The sequence below is a fragment of the Emydura macquarii genome, unplaced genomic scaffold (genome assembly GCF_026122565.2).
Source record: "Emydura macquarii macquarii isolate MOO-44397 ecotype Brisbane River unplaced genomic scaffold, CSIRO-AGI_Emac_v2 contig_3470, whole genome shotgun sequence".
NCBI lineage: Eukaryota > Metazoa > Chordata > Testudines > Chelidae > Emydura > Emydura macquarii.
Genome location: NW_027133607.1, coordinates 3,145,098 through 3,165,287, shown reverse-complemented (window position 1 = coordinate 3,165,287; position 20,190 = coordinate 3,145,098). Strand labels below are relative to the sequence as shown.

Here is a 20,190-nt window from a genome sequence, read left to right as displayed (position 1 = left end):
TACAGTTTATGTCTGGCTTACTATGTATTTGCTGCAACTCCTGCTTTGTTGTCCACAAATTTGATTGTGGTTGACTTTATACTTAGGCCTGGCAGAATTCGATTTTTTAAAATCATTTTGACAGATATCAATGTTTGTTTTAAGCATTTGTTTTCAATTTTTGTTAATTTAAATTTTCACAGTAATGAGAAATTATGGGGGTGATCAGTTAATAATTATTTAATGACAGTAAATGTTGACATTCAAAAAGTTAAAGCTTTTTAACTGTTAAAACACAAATTGTCAACTTCACACATCAAAATATATAAACTAAATATCCTTAAATGGAATTCCAGTAAGTTCTCAAGCAGCATTTTTCTTACTTTGTCTATCTGTAAATTTCAGATATTATTGATGGAAATATTTTTTCGTTGGTTTATGTCTGTACGGTGAAATTGATGTTTAAACCAACATTTACCGACAAAAATCTAATCTTTCCATTTATACCAAAGAAACTTAGAGAACTGACAGAGAACACAAAGCACCCATGCAAGGTGATAAGTGATGCTGTTTTTTAGCTTGATTGGTCTGGAAATTCATAAGTCATGGAGTGGGCTACAGTTAGCATCAATATTTGAAGACTGATGGATGTTTCACCATTGTAATAGAGGAGGCTCCTTAGACCACCTGGAAGAGCTTTGACAGCTTGAGAACTACTGGTAGAGGATTGACAAAGGAATGTGAAGCCTGTCACCTCTATTGAACAGCTTCCAATCCAGCCCAGATTAATACTAGTGACAAAATGTTAGCATCTAAACATTTGGGGCAAAATTTTCAAATGTGACTATTGATTTTTGGATGCCACCATTTTTGGTTACTTAATTGAGACACCTTAAAAAAGGGCTGATTTACAGAAAGTGCTGAGCACCTGCTCTCTGAAAATCAGGTCCCTTTATGGTGTTTGTTAGGTGCCCAGAATCTCTAGCCACTCTTGAAAATCTCAATTTCTGTATATACATGTGTGATTTCAGTCCAGTGGACATATGTCTACATTATAATAACTGTTATCACAGATGGAATTAACTTATTGGCAGGCTCAGCACAAAGCTCAAAGTCTCAGGGAAAACAGACTTCCCTTCCCTCCCTGCCCCCTCCCCCCCGCTGCCCCGCCAACGGTGGTCCTGGGAGTGAGAAATTGAGGAACACTATTGGTGTGGTGAGAGAGAAATCTGTCAATATTCTATCTGTTTTGTAAATAAATTGATGGCTTCAATCTCTAGTTCTGGTCACTTAGTACTTTGAAAAGTACTGAAATGTACAAAATTCACAGGAGAAAATCTGGCATCATTTTAAGTTCATCTTGCATAGTAAGAATCTTGGTTGAGGGAGGTTTAGATGTCATATGCCTTTAGGATGTCCGGGTTGTATTTTGCTAGTCTTCTATCAATTTCCCTTAGCAAGTACAAGCACATTTTCTAGTTACTTTGGGAAAGTGCCATAGTTACTAGAAGTTAGAGAGAGAAAAGCTATTGTGCCATAAGAAAACAACTTTCCACTTTCAACAAAAATCCAGTGCTTTGATTTAGATAATCTAGTGGTTGGGATGTCACAGCTATGATTCATTCTAAATCCTTATCTTCAATGGCTTCAAACTTTTCCCCAAAATTATCTTTTGGCTTACTCTCATGCTTTATCTTGGGCAATAGGTGAGGGTGTGTGTTTGTTTTTATTTGTGCGCGTGTGTTTGTTTTTGAGTTTGAAGAAAATTGTTCAGCCATTGTTGAGTCAAGGCATGAAAAAACATTTTTTATATGTTAGGGAAAATTGCCAGTTTCTTTCTTGCTCTTGGCTAGCTTGAAATTGGTTCAGATATAAAACTTAAATCTTGACATGTATCTGGTCCTCATTGAGGAATGTATGCTCTGTCAGGTTAGAGGAAAATGATTAGGAAATAGAAAGAGTGAGTATTTCTGTTTCAGGGCTGCTAAATTATCTTCTTTCATGAATACTAAATTCACTTAAAAATTAAGAAATTTGCAAGTGAAAATAGCATACCAGACATGTATGATCTGCTGTCTACCTTACTAATAAAAGTGCAGCTCGAGATAGAGCTGCATGCTTCTTCAACCTTGGCACTCTCCCTGCACACAACCAGCTGATCCTCCTATGCAGCCCCTTGAAGGAAGCAACAAAAAAAGCTCAACAAGTCTTTCAAGCCCTATTGCCAAACCCCGACATTTGTAATCTCAACACGTAGGTGCTCCACTGAGTGCACTACACAGTGGGAAATACCCCCAGTGAACAATCCTGTATGTAAAATAAATTTGCCTTTATTTAGCACCTTTGCACTCCCTTAGAAAAGAAAAGAGTACAAACTCTGCTAAAGCACTGTGGGTAAGTTTTTAAATATAAAAAAGAAAAGCGGTTTCAGATCTCATAGAAACTAACAGCTTCCTTTTACATATTTTAATACTTTATCTTACTGGGTCTGGTTGATATGGTATATCTGGGAGCTTAAAGCGAACACCAAATACAATAAGACAAAATATTACATTCATGCAAATAAGCAGTGTTAGTTTATGTGGGAACTAACTGCCTGACCTTTTTTCATTTCATATCGTAACAGCAACATTGCATTAGTGTGGTTTTTTTTGCTCTTAATAGTAAAAGCATTTTTGGTATGTTCTCTCCAGTGTGTATTGTCTGTCCACTTCTGTGCCAAGTTTAGAGGATATGACTCTGCTACAGCTCTCAGATGGGGGACTTGTGTGTTCTAGATAGGCACTTATTTGGCTTTTGTCAGCACAGCATATGAGCATCTCACAATCATTTAATGATGTTTTATTCTCGTAACCACCAACCATAAATGGGGAAGTATTAATCCCATTTTATAAAAGGGAACTGAGACACAGGATAGGTTAAGGTTACAGTCCCACAGTATGTGGATGAGCCAGGAGCTGAATAGAGTCTGGTTCCAGTGATATGTCCACTAGACATAGTCCACTTAGGGTCTCAGTCCACTGGTATGTCCACTAGATTATCTTTCCTTCAGATTGAGGCGGCTTGTGCTCTTAGCTCTGGAGATCTTAAGTACAAGAGCTGGTTATGTCCAACATGATGGTAATTGCATTATTTTCCCTACTTGAAGTATGAATGTAGGCTGATGCAAACCTCTTAATTCCAGAGCTCAGTGCATTCTCCCCTCAGTCTTCTGCCTCCCCCTTTGATAGCCACCTACCATCCTTTTGTCCTACCTTCACCTGGAAGAATAAAACTCAGCCTTCTCTGTATTAGGCAGCCAAGGTTGTTGAAAGAGGAGTGCAACTAGCCCTACCTCTGAAATCAAGTCAGAGTTTCTGTGCTAACGTGCCTTTGTGTCAATTTTAAGGACAAATAGTCCCGACATCACCATGAACTTGGAAACTCATCACAGAAGTACTGATAGCTGTTGTCCTACTACTGAACAACAGCCAAATTAACAAGTTATGTTCAGTAACCATTTGACCTTTAAAAGTATGTCTACACAGCACTGGGAAGGAGACACACACATGTAGTTCTGCTCAAACAAGTGTGCTAAAAATAACAGTGTGGCCGTGGCAGCACAAGTGGCGGTGCAGGTGAGCTGCCAGGAGAGTTTGTATGCATGGCAGCTGCACTAACACAGGCCTGTCTACCCATGCCGGGAAGCACTCCCCCAGCTGCTCTGTAGACCTACCCTGACAACCCTGTACAGCAACATGATGTACAAAGGGAAATACTTTGTGCCTCTGTAACTGCTTGTGTTAAATAAGGTTCAGCAGCTTGAATCTTCTGTGGATTTAAAACTGTTCAGCTTAAACAGAAATTTCCAACATTCAGCAAATGAGATCATCATTTAAAAATGTTGACAAACTCTTACAGCTCGTATTTGAAGGTTCTGTAGTGCCTTCTATCCAAGGATCTCAAACACTTTACATTTAAGCTAAGCCTTACAACATCACTGGGAGTCAGGTGAAATTATCCCCATCTTACAGATGGGGAAACTGAGGTACATAGAGATGGTGACTTGCCCGAGGTCACAGAGCAGCAGAGCCAAAATAGAGCTCAGATCTCCTGCCTCCCATGCCTGTGCCTTAACCTCTAGATCATCCTTTCTTTCATGAATATGAGAGACTGACCACTTTAGGTAAGGTCAGGCAATGTACAAGCTTCCCACATCTCTTCTAATACACTACGTTCAAAATTGCTGTCCTAATAGCGGACTTCTCCAGATTAATAAGCTGACTGCTGTCTGCTTGTTTGAGTTGGGAGGTGGAGAAATTCACATTCCCAGAGTACTAAACTCATCCCACTTGTGACGTAAGCCACATTGCAACGCAGGTACTATAGAGGCGAAAAGCTAGTGTAATAAACAATTTCTCAATAGAACCTTAGTAATGTGTGCTTAGTAAAGGATTTAGCACTGTCTTCACTTACAAAAATCTCTCTCATCTTGAAAACCTCCCAAATCGCTCTAGTCTCCTTTCAGTGCAGGAGAGAGTTATTAGGGCAGATGGCTGAGTTGATATCCATGTGACCAGTAGATGCTGACTCAGGAATAGAACTGTTCAGAAGGTGTCCGGAGGTAGGGAGAAATCACAGTGAAGAGAGTTAAAAGCAGGCCAGTTTACAAAGGATTGCACACTGAATGGTGTCTGGTAGCGGCTGATACAGCTAAGGGTGAAAAACACTTGCATTATAATCCGTTTCCCCACATTTTCAAATATTCATAATATTGTCAAGCAAATTACCTTTTGAGAGATGACATTTTTCCATATTTGGTCTTTGCCCCAATGTGAATTTTTTTTGATGGAAAATGGTCCAGTAGTTTTTGAGTGAGAGGATTGATAGTTGAGAGATCAGGCTTTCTCTGGTAAAAAATTGCCTTTTTTCCCAACAAGGCCACCGCTAAAATGGCTCAGGTTTGAAAGCTGCCAACTGGCAGGAAAATAACCCTCACTGAGGATCTTGGCCTTGTTCCAAGTGAAATTTGGGTTTCATTTGACTAAGAGATAGGTGTTTCCAAATTGCCACCTGAGCATGTCCAAAGGTCACTGTGTGTGTATCAGCAGTAGGGCTGGCTAACCTGCAGTTCCATTTTTACACACTCTCTCTCTCTCTCTCTCTCTCTCTCTCAACAGTTTTTATTCTGTTGTGGAACAAAAATGAGACTTTTTGAAAATTTTCACAAAAATATAGAGAGACTGACCTGTCCCAGAATAGCCAAAACTCAGTAGTTAGAGCACTCATCTGGGATGTGGGAGACCCAGGTTCAAATGTGTACTCCAAATCAGTTAGAACAGGGACTTGAACCTGGATCTCTCACATCCCAGGGGAAGGTCTTGACTATTGGCTGTTTGGCTGGCTGGCACTCCCTCCTCCTCCCCACCCCTGTTCTACCAGAAATTCCACACTGGACCTGAGAAACCTTCCTGACAAAAGTTTTGTTGAAACTGGTCAATTTCACAAAAAGTTTATTTCAACAAACCAGTATTTTCCAATGAAAAACATTTTGTCAGAAAAATTCCCAATCAGCTCTAGTCATTAGTTAAATGTTTATGTAAAATGCTTATGAATCGCCATAGTCCCCTGAATTGTTCTGCATTGCCCCCATACGATTTTCCAGGGGATTACAGTTCTTATAAATGAGATTCTGATGCTATTACACTCTTCCCAAGTTGCCTTCATGGTTTACAGGAATGTTCATGAGGCTGGGAGCCAAGAGACTCTCAGTTCTTGTCTTGCTTCTACAAACTGAGCTTTAATATTCTCTGCTCTTCCCAAACCTCCTTTATTGAGACCACACACAAACCCCAGTGAAGATAAGATATCATCACCCTATTTTACAGATAAGGCAATTAAAGTGCCAAGTGGCTAAGTAATTCACCTAAGGTCACCTAGAAAGTATGTGGCGGAGCTGGAACTAGACTCCCGATATCTGATGTGGTGGACTAACGCCTGGTCTACATTTACCTTCAAATTCAGCAGCAGTCAATGGGAGTTACACAAGCTACATAGAGTAGCTTGCGTAACTCCTGTCGACTTCGTAACTCCTCTTCTACGCGGCATCTTCACTGCGCTTTGCCACTTGGGGGGGTGGTTTGAATGCGTCGACTTCCAGATCGATTAAGCGGGTCTTCATAGACCACTCAATCAATCCAGATAGATCGATCTGATGGCAGCAAATTTGCCGCTGTCAATGAAGACATACTCTAGAGGACTCAGATTCAAATATAGGCAGGTTGGAAATGTTTAGGTACTACTCTGATGGGTGATAAAGAAGATCCTAAGATAGGTTGTTGAAGACCTTCATCTCCAACTGAGTTCCATTTATTAGCTTTTCAGACAGGACTTCAGAAATGGAAACTTCTTTGGCTGTATGTAGATGTAATGTGTCTTATAAGGGTAGGGGTTTGCTCTTTGTCATTCATTGTACAAAATTCCTGCCTCCTTTCCCTAAACTGTTATGTAAAGCTCTGTGCAGCGCTGGCTATTCCCATTAACTCCAGAAGCTGCTGAAGTTCCATGGTGCTGTATGGATGTAATGTGAGAAGTGCATGGGATGAAAGAAGTTCTGTAAATGTAAAATATTACACTATTCTCTATTCGGGCATACTATATCAGCTGTTTCATTGGGACACCGAGTGGAAATCTTTGGCAAGGCAATGTTTGATTTTCCTAGTAAATATCTTTCAGAATTCTTTTCAATCTATCAGCAATGTTGATTGCTGCAGCTTTTTTCTTGTTTTTAATTAATGCAAAATTTACCTCCACATACCTGTATGTTATCCATATAAAACATTTTTTATTAACCCTAGAAGCAGAATGATAACATTCTTTGCCTCTCATATCATTTTGGATTTCACTCTGTTGTTTTCACTTTTGTAACCTTGATAAGTAGATAGTTCTGACTTTAAAATGCAATGTTGCTATTGAACTTCATTTTGTTTTCTTTTTATTTAGGGTATTTAAATAAAAAATAAACTGATGGGGACCCATGCCAAATGGGGTTAGGAGTAAATAGACGTAGTACCCCACATTGCTTGGTTGCCATCAATGCTGTATAACTATCTAATAATATTTATTCCTCCTTCATCTCATGCTATTTCGGAGCATAAGGGCAGAGTTTATTTATACAGCCGGGCAGACAGAGATTGAGACTGATTTGATGATCCTGAAACATAAACCATCAGTTAGATCTATTTCTAGCTGGTGCAGACTCAGTCAACAGTGATTTGTCAGTTTTCCCCTCTAATATTTAAAAAATAGGAAGTGAATGCCCAGCCAAGCAAACCTAACTCCGTAACACTCTGTTTTTCATGGAAGGCTTTATCCTCAGGCAAAGTTTCCATTCTGGGCTGGCTGCTGTAAATCCTCTGGGCCCTGGCAAAAGCCAGAATTGCTAGCTTATTTTACTTAATTTGTGATGCTGGCAAGATTCAGGCTTCAGCCCAGGACTCTTGACTCAACTCTCCTAAAGCAGTGTATTGACACATTACAGTAAAGAAACATCAGCTCGGAAGACCTGAAAATAAACTCTTCCAAAAGAGTTTTTTTTAAAGCATCTTATTAAATGGTTTTAAACAGTTTCAGCATTTTATTTCAGTTTTTAAATATTTATTAAAAAGATAACCTGCTACTTAAAAAGGCATAATAAAACATTTATTCACCATAATAAGACATTTGTACAGTATCCTTCATCCAAGAGTCTTAAAACTCTTTGCACATATAATGTAAGCTTCACAATACCCCTGTGAGAAAAAGTAAATGTTGTACCATTTTGCAGGTGGGTAAACTGATGCATGGAAGTTAAGTGACTTAGTGACTATACAGTCATGATTCTACTGCTACAATTATACCAGTATAACTCGCCATGTGGACACTCTTGAGTGTAATTGTATAATTGGTATAATTGTAGCAGTAATTATACCAGTATAGTCTGCTGGTAAATTTTCCCCTCGTACACAAGCCATCATTGGCAGAACTACAAATAGCATGGGGAGAACTGAGTCCTTTGTTTTAACCATTAGGCTATGCTGTTGCAAGAAAAATATGGAGAAAGTATATTTAAGTGGACAAAAGGTCTCACGTTGGAAGCTGTTTTCATGATGAACAAGAAGTGTACAAATAGTTTACCTAAAAGTATGAAAGAAAATCCTATATTAGTCTTATAAATTAACTGACAATCAAAAATCTGTGGGCATACAAATAAGGCATACATTTAAAATGTACTATATTTTATTTTTGATTTGTTTTATTATAATAGAAAACCATGTTACTATTTCCCTTTTTTAAAATGAATCAGCGGTGTGCGTGTGTCTGTCCTCAATGTGCCTCAAACCTATTCTGGAGGGTTTTTCTCTATGGGTGAGACATACCTTCAAGCCCATTTGTTCCTTGGTTTGAGACTTCCAACAAGGATTCCAGTTAGTGTCAGTTGTGAAGATGGATTGTATATTACAGACAGATGTCTACCAGTCACTAAACTGGTAAAGGTCACTAAAGGTCAGTGAACAGCTAGCAGATGATGATGATAACGTTGGCTTTACTTGGCCAAATTCAGTTTGAATGCTATCTTGATGCTTATTCATTTTCAATAATTTATTTGTTCCTGTATAACATACATAAAAAATATCCCAATAACGTATTTTTTTATTTCTTCTTTATTTCTTATACAGAAGAAGAAGAGGAACAAGTACCCACTGATGGAGGTACGTCAGCAGAAGCTATGCAGGTTCCTTTGGAAGAGGAAGGAGAGATGGAAGAGGATGAGGCAGTCAATGATGAAAACTTCTTGAGCAAGAGACCGTTAGAAAGTCCTGAAGCTGAGGAAATGCCTGCTATGAAACGACCAAAACTAGCTATCAATAAGGGGGACACCCTTGATGGAGCATTGGAACCACGTGAACCTCTCAGTTCAATAAACACTCAAAAGGTGCCACCAATGCTTTCTCCGGTTCATGTTCAAGATAGTACAGACTTAGTCCCTCCTTCACCAGAACCACCGATGTTGGCTCCCATTGCAAAATCACAAATGCCAGCTCCCAAAACATTAGAATCAAAACCATTTGCACCTAAAACAAAGGCCAAAACTGGTTCTCCAGGACAGAAGACTAAATTGCCTAAAGCTACTCTATCACCAGTAGTTATTGGAAGTCCCATACGCTCACCAAAAACTGGATCCAAAGAGAAAAAATCACCGGGTCGTGCCAAGAGTCCAAAAAGTCCTAAAAGTCCAAAGGTTCCCGCTCACATAGCCCAAGTGGCAGTCAAGCCTGAAACACCAAGTAGAACTCCTTTGGCTGCATTAAGTGAAAAGATGGGAAAAGAGAACATCCAAGTAAAACAAGGGCAAACTCCACCTGAGCCTGGGAAACCAAATAGTGAAAATCCGTCTAAGAAAGTGGCAGTGATGGACAAGACCATTGATGATTCAATTGATGCTGTGATCGCCCGGGCATGTGCAGAACGAGAACCTGATCCATTTGAGTTTTCCTCTGGTTCAGAATCAGAAGGGGAAATTTTTACCAGTCCTAAAAGACTTTCTGTTTCAGAGACCCCAACCCCTAAAGCTTCTGTTTCTGCTAACAGTTTAAATAAGGTAGGACCCACCCCAATGCCTCCCTCAGGTGGGACTTCAAGCTCAGACATTTCATGGACAATGGATGACTCAATTGATGAGGTCATTCGAAAAGCAAAGATGGGTACACCTTCTAATCCCCCTACCAACTTTCCTTATTTCTCCTCTCCTTCTGCTTCACCGCCAACACCAGAACCTCTTCTCAAAGTCTATGAGGAGAAAACCAAGCTGACTTCATCAGTAGAAGTGAAAAAGAAGCTGAAAAAAGAGCTGAAGACAAAAATGAAAAAGAAGGAAAAGCAAAAAGACAGAGAGAAAAATAAAGAGAAAAGCAAGGACAAGGATAAAAACAAGGAGAAGGATAAAGACAAGGAAGGAACCAAGGAAGCAAAGTTTCAATGGAAGGACTTACTCATAGATGATGACCTTGATCCTTATAAATTCAAAATGAAGGACTTTGATGATGTTGACACAAAAATGAAGTTGAAAGATGGCAATACCAAAAAAGAGAAAGAGAAACATAAAGAGAAGAAGAAAGATAAAGAAAAAGGCAAGAAAGACAAAGATAAGAAAGACAAAGAGAAACTTAAAGATAAAGGTAAGGAAGATAAGATAAAGGGTCCCTCAGCACCTCTTGTGTTGCCTCCCAAAGAAATGCCTTTACCTTTGTTTAGCACCCCTACAACCATGAGACTTCCTACTATGTTGACTTCCTTGTCCTCAATGCTTCCTGAAAAACTGTTTGAGGAAAAAGAGAAGCCGAAGGAGAAGAAGAAAGACAAAAAAGAGAAGAAGAAAAAGAAAGAAAGGGAGAAGGACAAAGAAAGGGAAAAGAAGGAGAAGGAAAAGGAGAGAAAGGAGAAAGAAAAGAAAGACCGAGAAAAAGAGAAACACAAACATGAAAAAGTAAGCTGTTTAGATGTCATTAAGATGTTAAAATTAAGATGTATGATGTTACAAGTTAGAAAAATTATTTGCATTCATTCCTACCGTTTCTCATTGCAAAATTTTGTTTTCTAGGAAAATTCAATGGAAAATTGCTAATAGATAACCTGTCTCTATTTTATGACAAGCCACCAAAGTTAAAAGAGGGTATGATGGAAGTTTCTGAGTTTGTCCCACAACTGTAATGGACAGAGCACTGTAGTTTTAGATTTGCCAAATGTTTGTTGAATTCAGTTTTGCAAATCTGAAATTTGGGATTGTCTGAGGTCAGTTTACATCTGACCTGAGCTACCAGGGTTCCAACATTGACCAACTGGCCTTTCACTGAGAAAGGTGAATCCTTTAGGTCAGAATTTAGACACATTTATGGCACCATATAAAGAGACTTGTATAGTCCTTGCTGCACACTTTTTCTGTAGATTAATAGACTTCTGATTGTAGAGCCATCAATCCAACAGCTTTCTCATGAACTCTAAGTTCAATTTTTAAAATTTAACTTTTTTTTTTAATTGGTAGGATTCCACAACCTACTGGAAAAATTGGTAGATAATGAACTATAATGATACGCCGAGTTAGCTTGAATTATGGGTTTAGTCATTACTTACCTATGCAAACTCTAGTTGTTTCTCTGAAGGCAAAAATATTTCTAAATAAGCCTCAGGTTCCTTCCTACTGATCATCCCTATTGTGCAGTATGGCCACAAGTTTCTCTATTAGCAAGACATCAAACTTGTTTCCCTCATTGATCAAGCACAGTAAAAAAATTTTCAAAACACAGTCATTATGGCCTAGATGTTCAAAAGTGGCCTCATTTTGAGTGTTTTACTTTAGACACTCAGGCCTGATTTTCACAATGGCTCAGCACACACTCAGCCATGTTGATTTAGGAAAGGATATACAGTAGAATCATAGAAATGTTGGGCTGGAAGGGACCTTGAGAGGTCATACATTCCTCCATTAAAGCCACTTTCTACCTACTACAGCTTTGCTATCTGGTATAGATCAGATTATAGCCTAATCTTGAGAATATATATATGTATTTTAAATACTGAAAAAATTGTGCTCTTCTCCTTTTCTACACTGACTAGTGCCAAGCTTTGAGTCAAGTATACACGGTTAGTATAAATGCCTGATTTTGGGACTCCACCCCTGCCATTGCAAGCGATTACACTCTGTTGTCTTCTTGCTAGTGTTTGAGTAATAAATCTTGCAAAAGTTGGCAAACATAGCTTCCCAGTTTAGAGTGCACGCATTCTTGAGAATTAACTTCCCTCAAGTGTCATGAATGAATTGATGTTGGTCAAAGTTTTGTTCTATCTGTCCATATTTATTTCTCTGACTATTGGGCCATTGCAACACACACAGAATATGTTTCATGGATTCTTCATTCTGTTTACACCTCTTCTGTAAATCTAGGACATTTTGGCACTGTTGCCCAAAGGATTTTAACAAAGATGACATTTTTTTTAAATTATATAAAATGCAGACGACCATTCTTCACACATTACATGGCCTAATACATAACTACTTTTATGTTTTCTGTTTATTTCTGTTCCTAATTTACTTTAGAGCAACATAATGTATATACAAAGGAGTCTGAACTATTATAGATTATTATAGTCTCACAATATAATATATATTTTAAGGAAAGGAGTTCAACAGTCATAAAAACTTGGTCAGATTAAATTGACAAAGCTGCCCATTACCTTGGCAAAAAGTCCCTGTCAAAAGATAAACTTTAAAGCTAGAATGCATGAAAGACTCCCCAGATAGAATTAAAATTTAAACTGATTCTTGATAGATAAGCTTTTTTTAAATCCACCTCTTTGCTGCAAGTCAGGATTTTAAAAATAAATTTCCCCTTTAAATCTCTTGAGTGATTTTCATTTTTTGCAAGGCCGCACTGCTGGTGTCCTGGAAAAATGGAGAGTTAGAGCTTTATCAGTTGGTGCCCTGAGGTATGTGGCAAAGAAGCTAAATCCTTGAAGATTAGCAAAAAAAATGCAGCACATGGCAATAAGGGGCTTATATGACTACTAGTATTAGTTCAGGTGAAAGAAGTATTGCTTATACATAAAACTGGACAAATCCACTGACAATGTATTTTTAGTTAGCTACAAAGGAGTCTTATATTGCTGGACTTTACCTCTTTGGTGATTTGGGAAGCTTAGTAATCCACTGTAAATGCTCTTCTGCTGGCCCCAATTCCCTGTATTACTCCAGAATGCTGCTCTTTCATTTTAACCCCTAAAAGTACATGTTTCCTTAATTTAGCTTTTAGATCACACAAGGGCTTATTTAACCAGAAGTTGTGCTGTAAGTGAAAATGATCAGGTTACTGCCTGGACACTTAACATTCCATGACGCATCAATTTAAGAGAAATAAGAGTGACCTGAAAGATGAGTGGTGTTCATAGGAAGTCTCTCCACATTTTAAACTCGATTATTTTTTAAAATATCAAATTTTTTAAATAATGTAGTGCATGTTTGCGTGTTTAGAAAAATAGCGTTAGCACTAGACAATATATGATAGTAAGTAACGTATCTAATTTAGATTATTATGTTTTGTGGTAACTACTTTTTGTTAAATAAGTGTAGATTTCATACCTCAGTTTTCATTTATTTTTTAAATATCTTTTGTTAGTGTATTTCTTGCCAATTGTTGGCAGATAAATGCAGGACAGTACAGAATATTGCATCAAGGACAAAAAAAAAAAAGTAACATAAAGACTTTGCATGCTTAATGAATTAAGACGTTCATTCACAAGTCCTCAAGGGGGTGGCAGGGAGGGCGGAATGATGATTATTTAGGGCTAGATTGTGACCATATGATCTGCCTTGAACATTGTTATGCTGCCCCTGGAGCAACCCAGAAGGGAGATTGTGATTTAGTTTCTTCACTGCTCCACAGGGAGTAACTGCATTGGGTATAGATCCTGGGTATAGAGCTATGTGGTGTGGAGACCGAGATCAGTGGAGCCTGCTTCCCCTCCCCCACAGCTACCTGTGATGCTGGTAGCTGGCACAAAGAAATAAGGTGGCCCTGTATACCCCATCGTACTGCCACACAAGCCAGGGCATGATTTGGCCTTCATTTCTTTGTTACAGTAGCACCCAGAGACCTCAATCAAGATTGGGACCCTCTTGTGCTGGGTGCTGTACACACACAGAGACAGCCCCTGCCCCTAAAGAGAGACAGTCTAAATGGTCAAGAAAGACAAATGATAGGATGGAAAACAGTCACGGGGAAATGAAATGATTTACGCAAGATCACACAGCAGATCTGTGGCTGATCCAGGAACAGTATCCAGTCTCCTGAGTCCAGTCCAGTTCCCTGTCCACTGGACCAAATTGTATTTAACGGAGACAGATAGAGAGCAATTAAGAGAGAGAAGTGAGAGAGAGAGCAAGCAAGGTCGTTCCACACAGCTGGAACTGCAGAGAAGAAAATGCCTTGCACCAACTTGTGCGGAATGGCAGAAAGGAGACTTACGGTATATAAACAAAGGAGTGGAGAGAAGTCTGAGGTAGGGACTAGAGAAGCTAGTCCCTGTAGAGCTGTATTGTACAGCCTGGCTACCAGTGTAAAAAAAAGAAAATAATGTTTATAGTCAGATTTTAGTTTTTCTTTTTATGGAAGTTTCAGCTTTTTATATACAGTCCAACTTTCTCAGTCATCATCTCTGCATGGGGCTATATAATTATTACACTTAATTGCCCTTCCAAGTCCTCCCACTGGGGCCTTTTTCCATTCTACCATCTCATCATGTTAACTGTCCACTCTTTCCTCCTTAAAACACCTCCTTTATAACATGCTTCTTCCATCAAGAATTTGTTGCTTTTTCTTGAAATCAGCCCATCTGGCTGTGTAGTCAATTGAGGTGTTTAAGTACTTTGTTGAACAGGAATGGATATAAGCATGCGTTTAAAGTGAGAACTCTTCAAGAAAAGTCACAAGAATATTTTATTATGGGAAGTGTTGGGCAACCTAAATATAGGGGTTGCTACAACTCCCCCTCTAAAATCTGAGTTGAAAAGCTGATCCTCTGGGGTGCTGAGTACCATCAGCTGCTATTGTTTTGGAGTTTAGGATGCACAATAGACACTAGTCCTTGGTAACTCAGCCCCATTCTTCACAATATTGTAGAGCATCCTGACTGTGGTCCCAAGGCTGTGAACACTTTTATGCATGTGCTTAACTTTCCGCCTGTCAATAGTCATGTTCAAACCATATAATTAGCACTTGAATAAGTGTTTGGAGGTTAGGGGCTTAGGTTTTTTTCCTTCTTTGTGTTTGAAGTTTTGATTCTGCAAGTGGTCACAGTAAATTTGCTTGCTGTTTTGGGGAAATACTTGCTTTAATCTAAACAATGTGATGTGCACCCAGATACAGAGATTATTCCTCTCTATTCAGCACTGGTGAGGCCACATTTGGAGTATTGTGTCCAGTTTTGGGCCCCCCACTATAGGAAAGATGTGGACAAATTGGAGAGAATCCAGCGGAGGGCAACAAAAATGATTAGGGGGCTGGAACACATGATTTATGAGGAAAAGCTGAGGGAGCTAGGCTTGTTTAGTCTGCAGAAGAGAAGAACGAGGGGCGATTTGATAGCAGCCTTTAACTACCTGAAAGGGGGTCCCATGGAGGATAGAGCTAGGCTGTTCTCAGTGGTAGCAGATGACAGAACTAGGAGCAATGGTCTCAAGTTGCAGTGGGGAAGTCTAGGTTGGATATTAGGAAAAAGTTTTTCACTAGGAGGGTGGTGAAGCACTGGAATGGGTTACCTAGGGAGGTGGTGGAATCTCCATCCTTAGTGATTTTTAAGGCCTGGCTTGACAAAATCCTCAGCTGGGATGATTTAGTTGGGGTTGGCCCTGCTTTGAGCAGAGGGTTGGCTAGGTGACCTCCTGAGTTCCCTTCCAACCCTAATTGTCTATGATTCTATGAATTCTTGATAAATGGGTGTGGTGATGCTTCTCTTGAGTGCGCTTTGAGAATAATGAGAAGATTTGTACAACTGAGATGTTAGTCTCAGGGCTTGTCTACAGTGTGTCGCAGTGCAGACTATGGGGTATGAATTGCAGTACTCATCAAAGTGTTGCAGTAACTACTGGTGCAAACTGAAAGGTACCCAGTTGGTATTAACATAGTACCAGGGGCATGCTCAGGGATTTAAATGTGACTACTTTTGGAGGGGTACTTTAAACACTTGCTGTCCAGCACCCCTGGGCCTCTTTGCCCCACCTCCCCTTCCCTCTCCTTGTCCCGAGCTCCCTTCTACACACCTCACGCAGGCTCCAAACACTCACTGGAGGCTGCAGGTGACGAAGGAATGGGACTCAGCAGGCTTCCCCACAACCCCCTAGGGCAGAGCTGTGCTGCCAGCCTGGCTTCCCTGCTCTGGGCATCATCTAGAGGGGCTCAGTAGGAGCGCTAGCTGCAGTGCCTTTCCCAGGCACGTCCCTTCAGCCGTGCTCAGCCCTATTCCCACCCTGGGAGAAAGAGGGGAGGATGGGCTCGGGAGAGGGAATCCTGGGGCTGGGGGCCAGAGCAGAAGCTGGGGGCAATGGCAGAGATGATCCTTGGGGGGCCGGTGCCTCTGCTTATCCCCCCTTGTGCACGACCCTGCATAGTACAGTTTGAAAGCATTAATGCAAACAAAGTACCTTTCGCTTCACACCAGCAACATCCACACGGGGTCAGTTAGATTGCAACACTTGGTTGTACATACCCCTGTAGTCCGTACTGCAGCACAGTGCAGACATGACCTCATTGTGTTGAGGCCAGCTTAACCTTTTCATAACTCTAAAAGTATATTAAAGCAGTAATTAACATACTGCACCTACATTTACAAACACAATGAACTTCAAAGTTGACTTTTCAGTCCATAACTGATTTGTGATGAGACATTGCAGAGATTTCTCAACAAACAGTGTCCTTACATGCTGCAGCATGTAGTATCGTATGGGGGAGAGTGATAATCTAAGCTTCCTTTTGTCAATTTAACTCACCTCTATCTTATTAAATGAACACACTCTTTGGCTAATGTTATATATGTTCACGTAGCTAATAAAGAAGTGTTAAATCTCTATTTAGAGAAGCAGTGTATTTAATTGTTGAATGTGTTCCCTTGAACAGATAAAAGTGGAACCAGTTGTTCCAGCTCCATCACCAGTTATTCCCAGGCTAACGCTGAGAGTGGGTGCTGGCCAAGACAAGATGTAAGTACAAAATATCCAGTTGAAAGGGGTGCATGCTTATCAGAGATTCATTGCTTACTACTTTTGATAAATCGTATTTTCAAAAAGAAAACTTTTAAAAAAATTATTGGTTGATAAAAGTGTGCATCTGTGAAACCTTCTCACGATATTACAGAATATAAATCAAAACATTTGCCATTAAAGAAATCTTACACAACTTATTTCTTAACGTTTGCATGGGACACCTCAACAGTTCCAAGTAAAACCATCTGAATTTCTCCATTATCTGTCATGCTGCATTCCCCACTAATGTTCTTCTAGGAACATAGTCTTAAATCACTGGTCAATTTAGAGTAGTGTCCAATCTCCAACAGTAGCCAGTGAAAACCTCCATAATCCATACCATACCGCAGGGAGAAGTTTCAGAGCCCCAGGGAGTTAGCTGCTTTGTGCATTGAAACATGATGGTTGACATCCCTTTATACATTTTTATCTTAGCTAGTATAGCTGTTGTTAGTGGTTATTCATGTAGGTGCCTAATCCTTTTTAAATCCTGGTTTTGTTCATTAGCTCACTAATTATTATTACTTGGATAGTAATACAAAAGGACCCAATAGTCTTTTTGTGCTGGGTGTTGTACAAACATAAATAAATCAGACAATCCTTGCCCCAAAAAGCATATGATCTAAATGAGGACAAGATACAACAGGTGAATGCAGAAGACAACCAGAGGCGGGAGGGGCGGAGAAGACAAGTGACATCAAGTTCCATAGATTGGCTATGCATTGGGAGAAAGTATTTCCTTTAATTAGTTTTCAGAATGTGTTGCCTTTTAGAAGAGTTCCAGAGGAGTAACCGTGTTAGTCTGTATACAGCAAAAACGACGAGAGTTCTGTAGCACTTTAAAGACTAACACATTTAATTTCAGCAGGCATAAGCTTTCGTGAGCTTCAGCTCACTTCCTCAGATGCAGTTGATAGAAATGATACAGCAAATAGGAAACATATATTGCTGTATCATTTCTACCAACTGCATCTGAGGAAGTGAGCTGAAGCTCACGAAAGCTTATGCCTGCTGAAATTAAATGTGTTAGTCTTTAAAGTGCTACAGAACTCTTGTTGTTTTTGTTGCCTTTTAATTACACAGGTTTCTTACATTAAGATACGGTAAATATTGGCACCCAACAGATCATCTTCCTACCATTCATTATTTTATGTACCTCTGACATGTTGCTTCTTCTTTGTATCGTTGCTAAACTAAATAAGCTAAATCTTTTTTCTCTCTTTTGATGTATGAGCTAAGTTGTATTATTGTCAATTATTATTATTACTATTGTATGGCACTCTTTCCATGCCTCTTGTCATTTTCTTTGTCCTGTACTTGACCTTTGCTGACGAGTCCCATTTGGGATGGGGTATCTAAAGCTGAACACAGTATTCAAGGTGTCATCTTACCTGCAATCCATTTATAAAATGGCATTGTGATGGAGTGGTCTGTCACTGAAATGATTGCTGACTCTGTGGGGTGGGGAAAAGGAGTTAGAAAGATTTGCCCTAGTTAGAAAGAATCACTTTATCCTGGAAGCTTGGATTAGTCAGAGACCTGCTCTGGCTTTGGAAGATATAGGCAGCCGTGACAGAGATAGTCTGGATGCCTTGTTTAAGTAGGGGTCTACCCAACTTGAAAGATTTGTCCAGTCCTGAAAGACTCATTTTAACTTGGGAGCTTACCTGTTGCTGCCTTGAAAGACTGAGGCCTTGTCTACACTGGCACTTACGTTGGCAAAACATTTGTCACTCGGGTACAAAAAAACCACACCCCGAGCGACATAAGTTTTGCCGGCATAAGTGCTCATGTAGCTGCATTATGCTAATGGAAGAGAGTTATCCTGTTGACATAATAAAACCAGCGCAATAAGCGGCAGTAGCTATGTCAGTAGGAGAGCGTCTCCTGTCAACATAGCGCTTTTCACATGAGCGCTTATGCCAGCAAAACACATGTCGTTTGGGGTTTGTTTTTTTCACACTCCTGAGCAACAAAAGTTTTGCAGACGTAAGTGCTAGTGTAGACAAGGCCTGAGTTAAGTCTGACAGTGTTGCCTCAACCAGAAAAGATTGTTGTTCAGCATAGAAAAAACTTGTTCTCATTCTAGAACGGGAAGGTGTTAGTTGGGAGCTGTATTGTTATTAAGTTGCTATGGGAATTTTTATTAATTAAATAATTTCAGTTCCTATAAGACCTAAAAATTAAAGATGATATATTTTCCACTATTCTTTTAATGCTCCTGAATTTTTTCTGCCTTTTTGCCCTTCATAATGTTAGAGTCTGACCCACAGATCGCGTGTCATATCATTTTATGACAGGTATTATATTTTCTATATTATTCTCTGTCCCCTTAAGTATGACTTGACTGTGGACAGCTGGACAGAATGTCCCTTTTAAGTCAACCAATGCACTTTCCTTATAGATGCAAGGAGGATATTTTTAAACAACACTTTTTGTGGCATTTTAAGCGTTTTATAAGCAAAACATACCAGCCGTGATTTGAGTCAGAACCTAAAATTAAGCATTTAAATCCATATTTAGGCACCTAAATAATTGACACTACCCTCCCATCTCTGTCTAGCTTCAACCTCTGATATCCACCCCACCCCACCCCACATACATTTTGAATATGTACTTCAAACTTTCACAAACCATTATCCATTATGAGTCAGACACCCCAACATCTCGCTGTTTGGTCTCCATATGCAAACCAAAGACTCAACTCCCTTCCATCCCATGTTCCTATGATAGTTAAGACACCAAAGTACAAGGCATCTTATTCTCCATATACAGCCCAGAAACAATATGGTTCTTTCAGTCCTCTTTAAGTCAACCCAAACTAACCCATTCACTCACTAACTATACCTTCTCTGTTCATCATCTAATGAAGATTACATAGGCCCTGTGCCTGCCACAGCCTCCTCTCCATCAGTGTCCCCATTTTCATGCCATGATGTATGATAGTGAATGGGATATGTGAGGGGAAAATGTGTTGTGAAGCAGTTGGAACCTCCGAGAGAAGTATGAAACAATTGCAGGTTAGGGGAAACAGGTCTCAATGGGAAGGAATATAGGTCTGTGGAGGGCTCTAGGGAAACAGACTGTGAGAAGATCCTAATACATTGGGGCTGTACGGAGTGCAGCATATTAGCATTGATAGCTAACTTTGTGAGTAACTATCATTGCTGATGCACATATATTTAAAAACCTGGGAAATTTCCACATACGTGAACTAAGTTTAATCAGTCAAGGTTGCTATAGACTGCATGTCCCACCAATGTAAACCACACTAGAGTTTAAGTTAAAAATATTAACGTTCCATCTACATTCCACTCACCAATACCCTTTTCAATGGGAACAATCTCCTTTCCACAGCACAGATGTAAACACTTTAGGGCACAGCACTGTCTTTTGTTATCTAT

The 20,190-nt window shown here is 39.6% G+C and overlaps 1 protein-coding gene across 1 annotated transcript in view; it reads left to right on the top strand.

Annotated features, from left to right (window-relative positions):
- TAF3 (TATA-box binding protein associated factor 3) overlaps positions 1 to 20,190 on the top strand; it is a 139,014-nt gene that overhangs the window by 98,433 nt on the left and 20,391 nt on the right. Inside the window, exons 3-4 of the mRNA XM_067534915.1 lie at positions 8,676 to 10,483; positions 16,662 to 16,744. Of these exons, the coding sequence (XP_067391016.1) occupies positions 8,676 to 10,483; positions 16,662 to 16,744 (1,891 nt within the window). The remainder of the gene's footprint in view (positions 1 to 8,675; positions 10,484 to 16,661; positions 16,745 to 20,190) is intronic.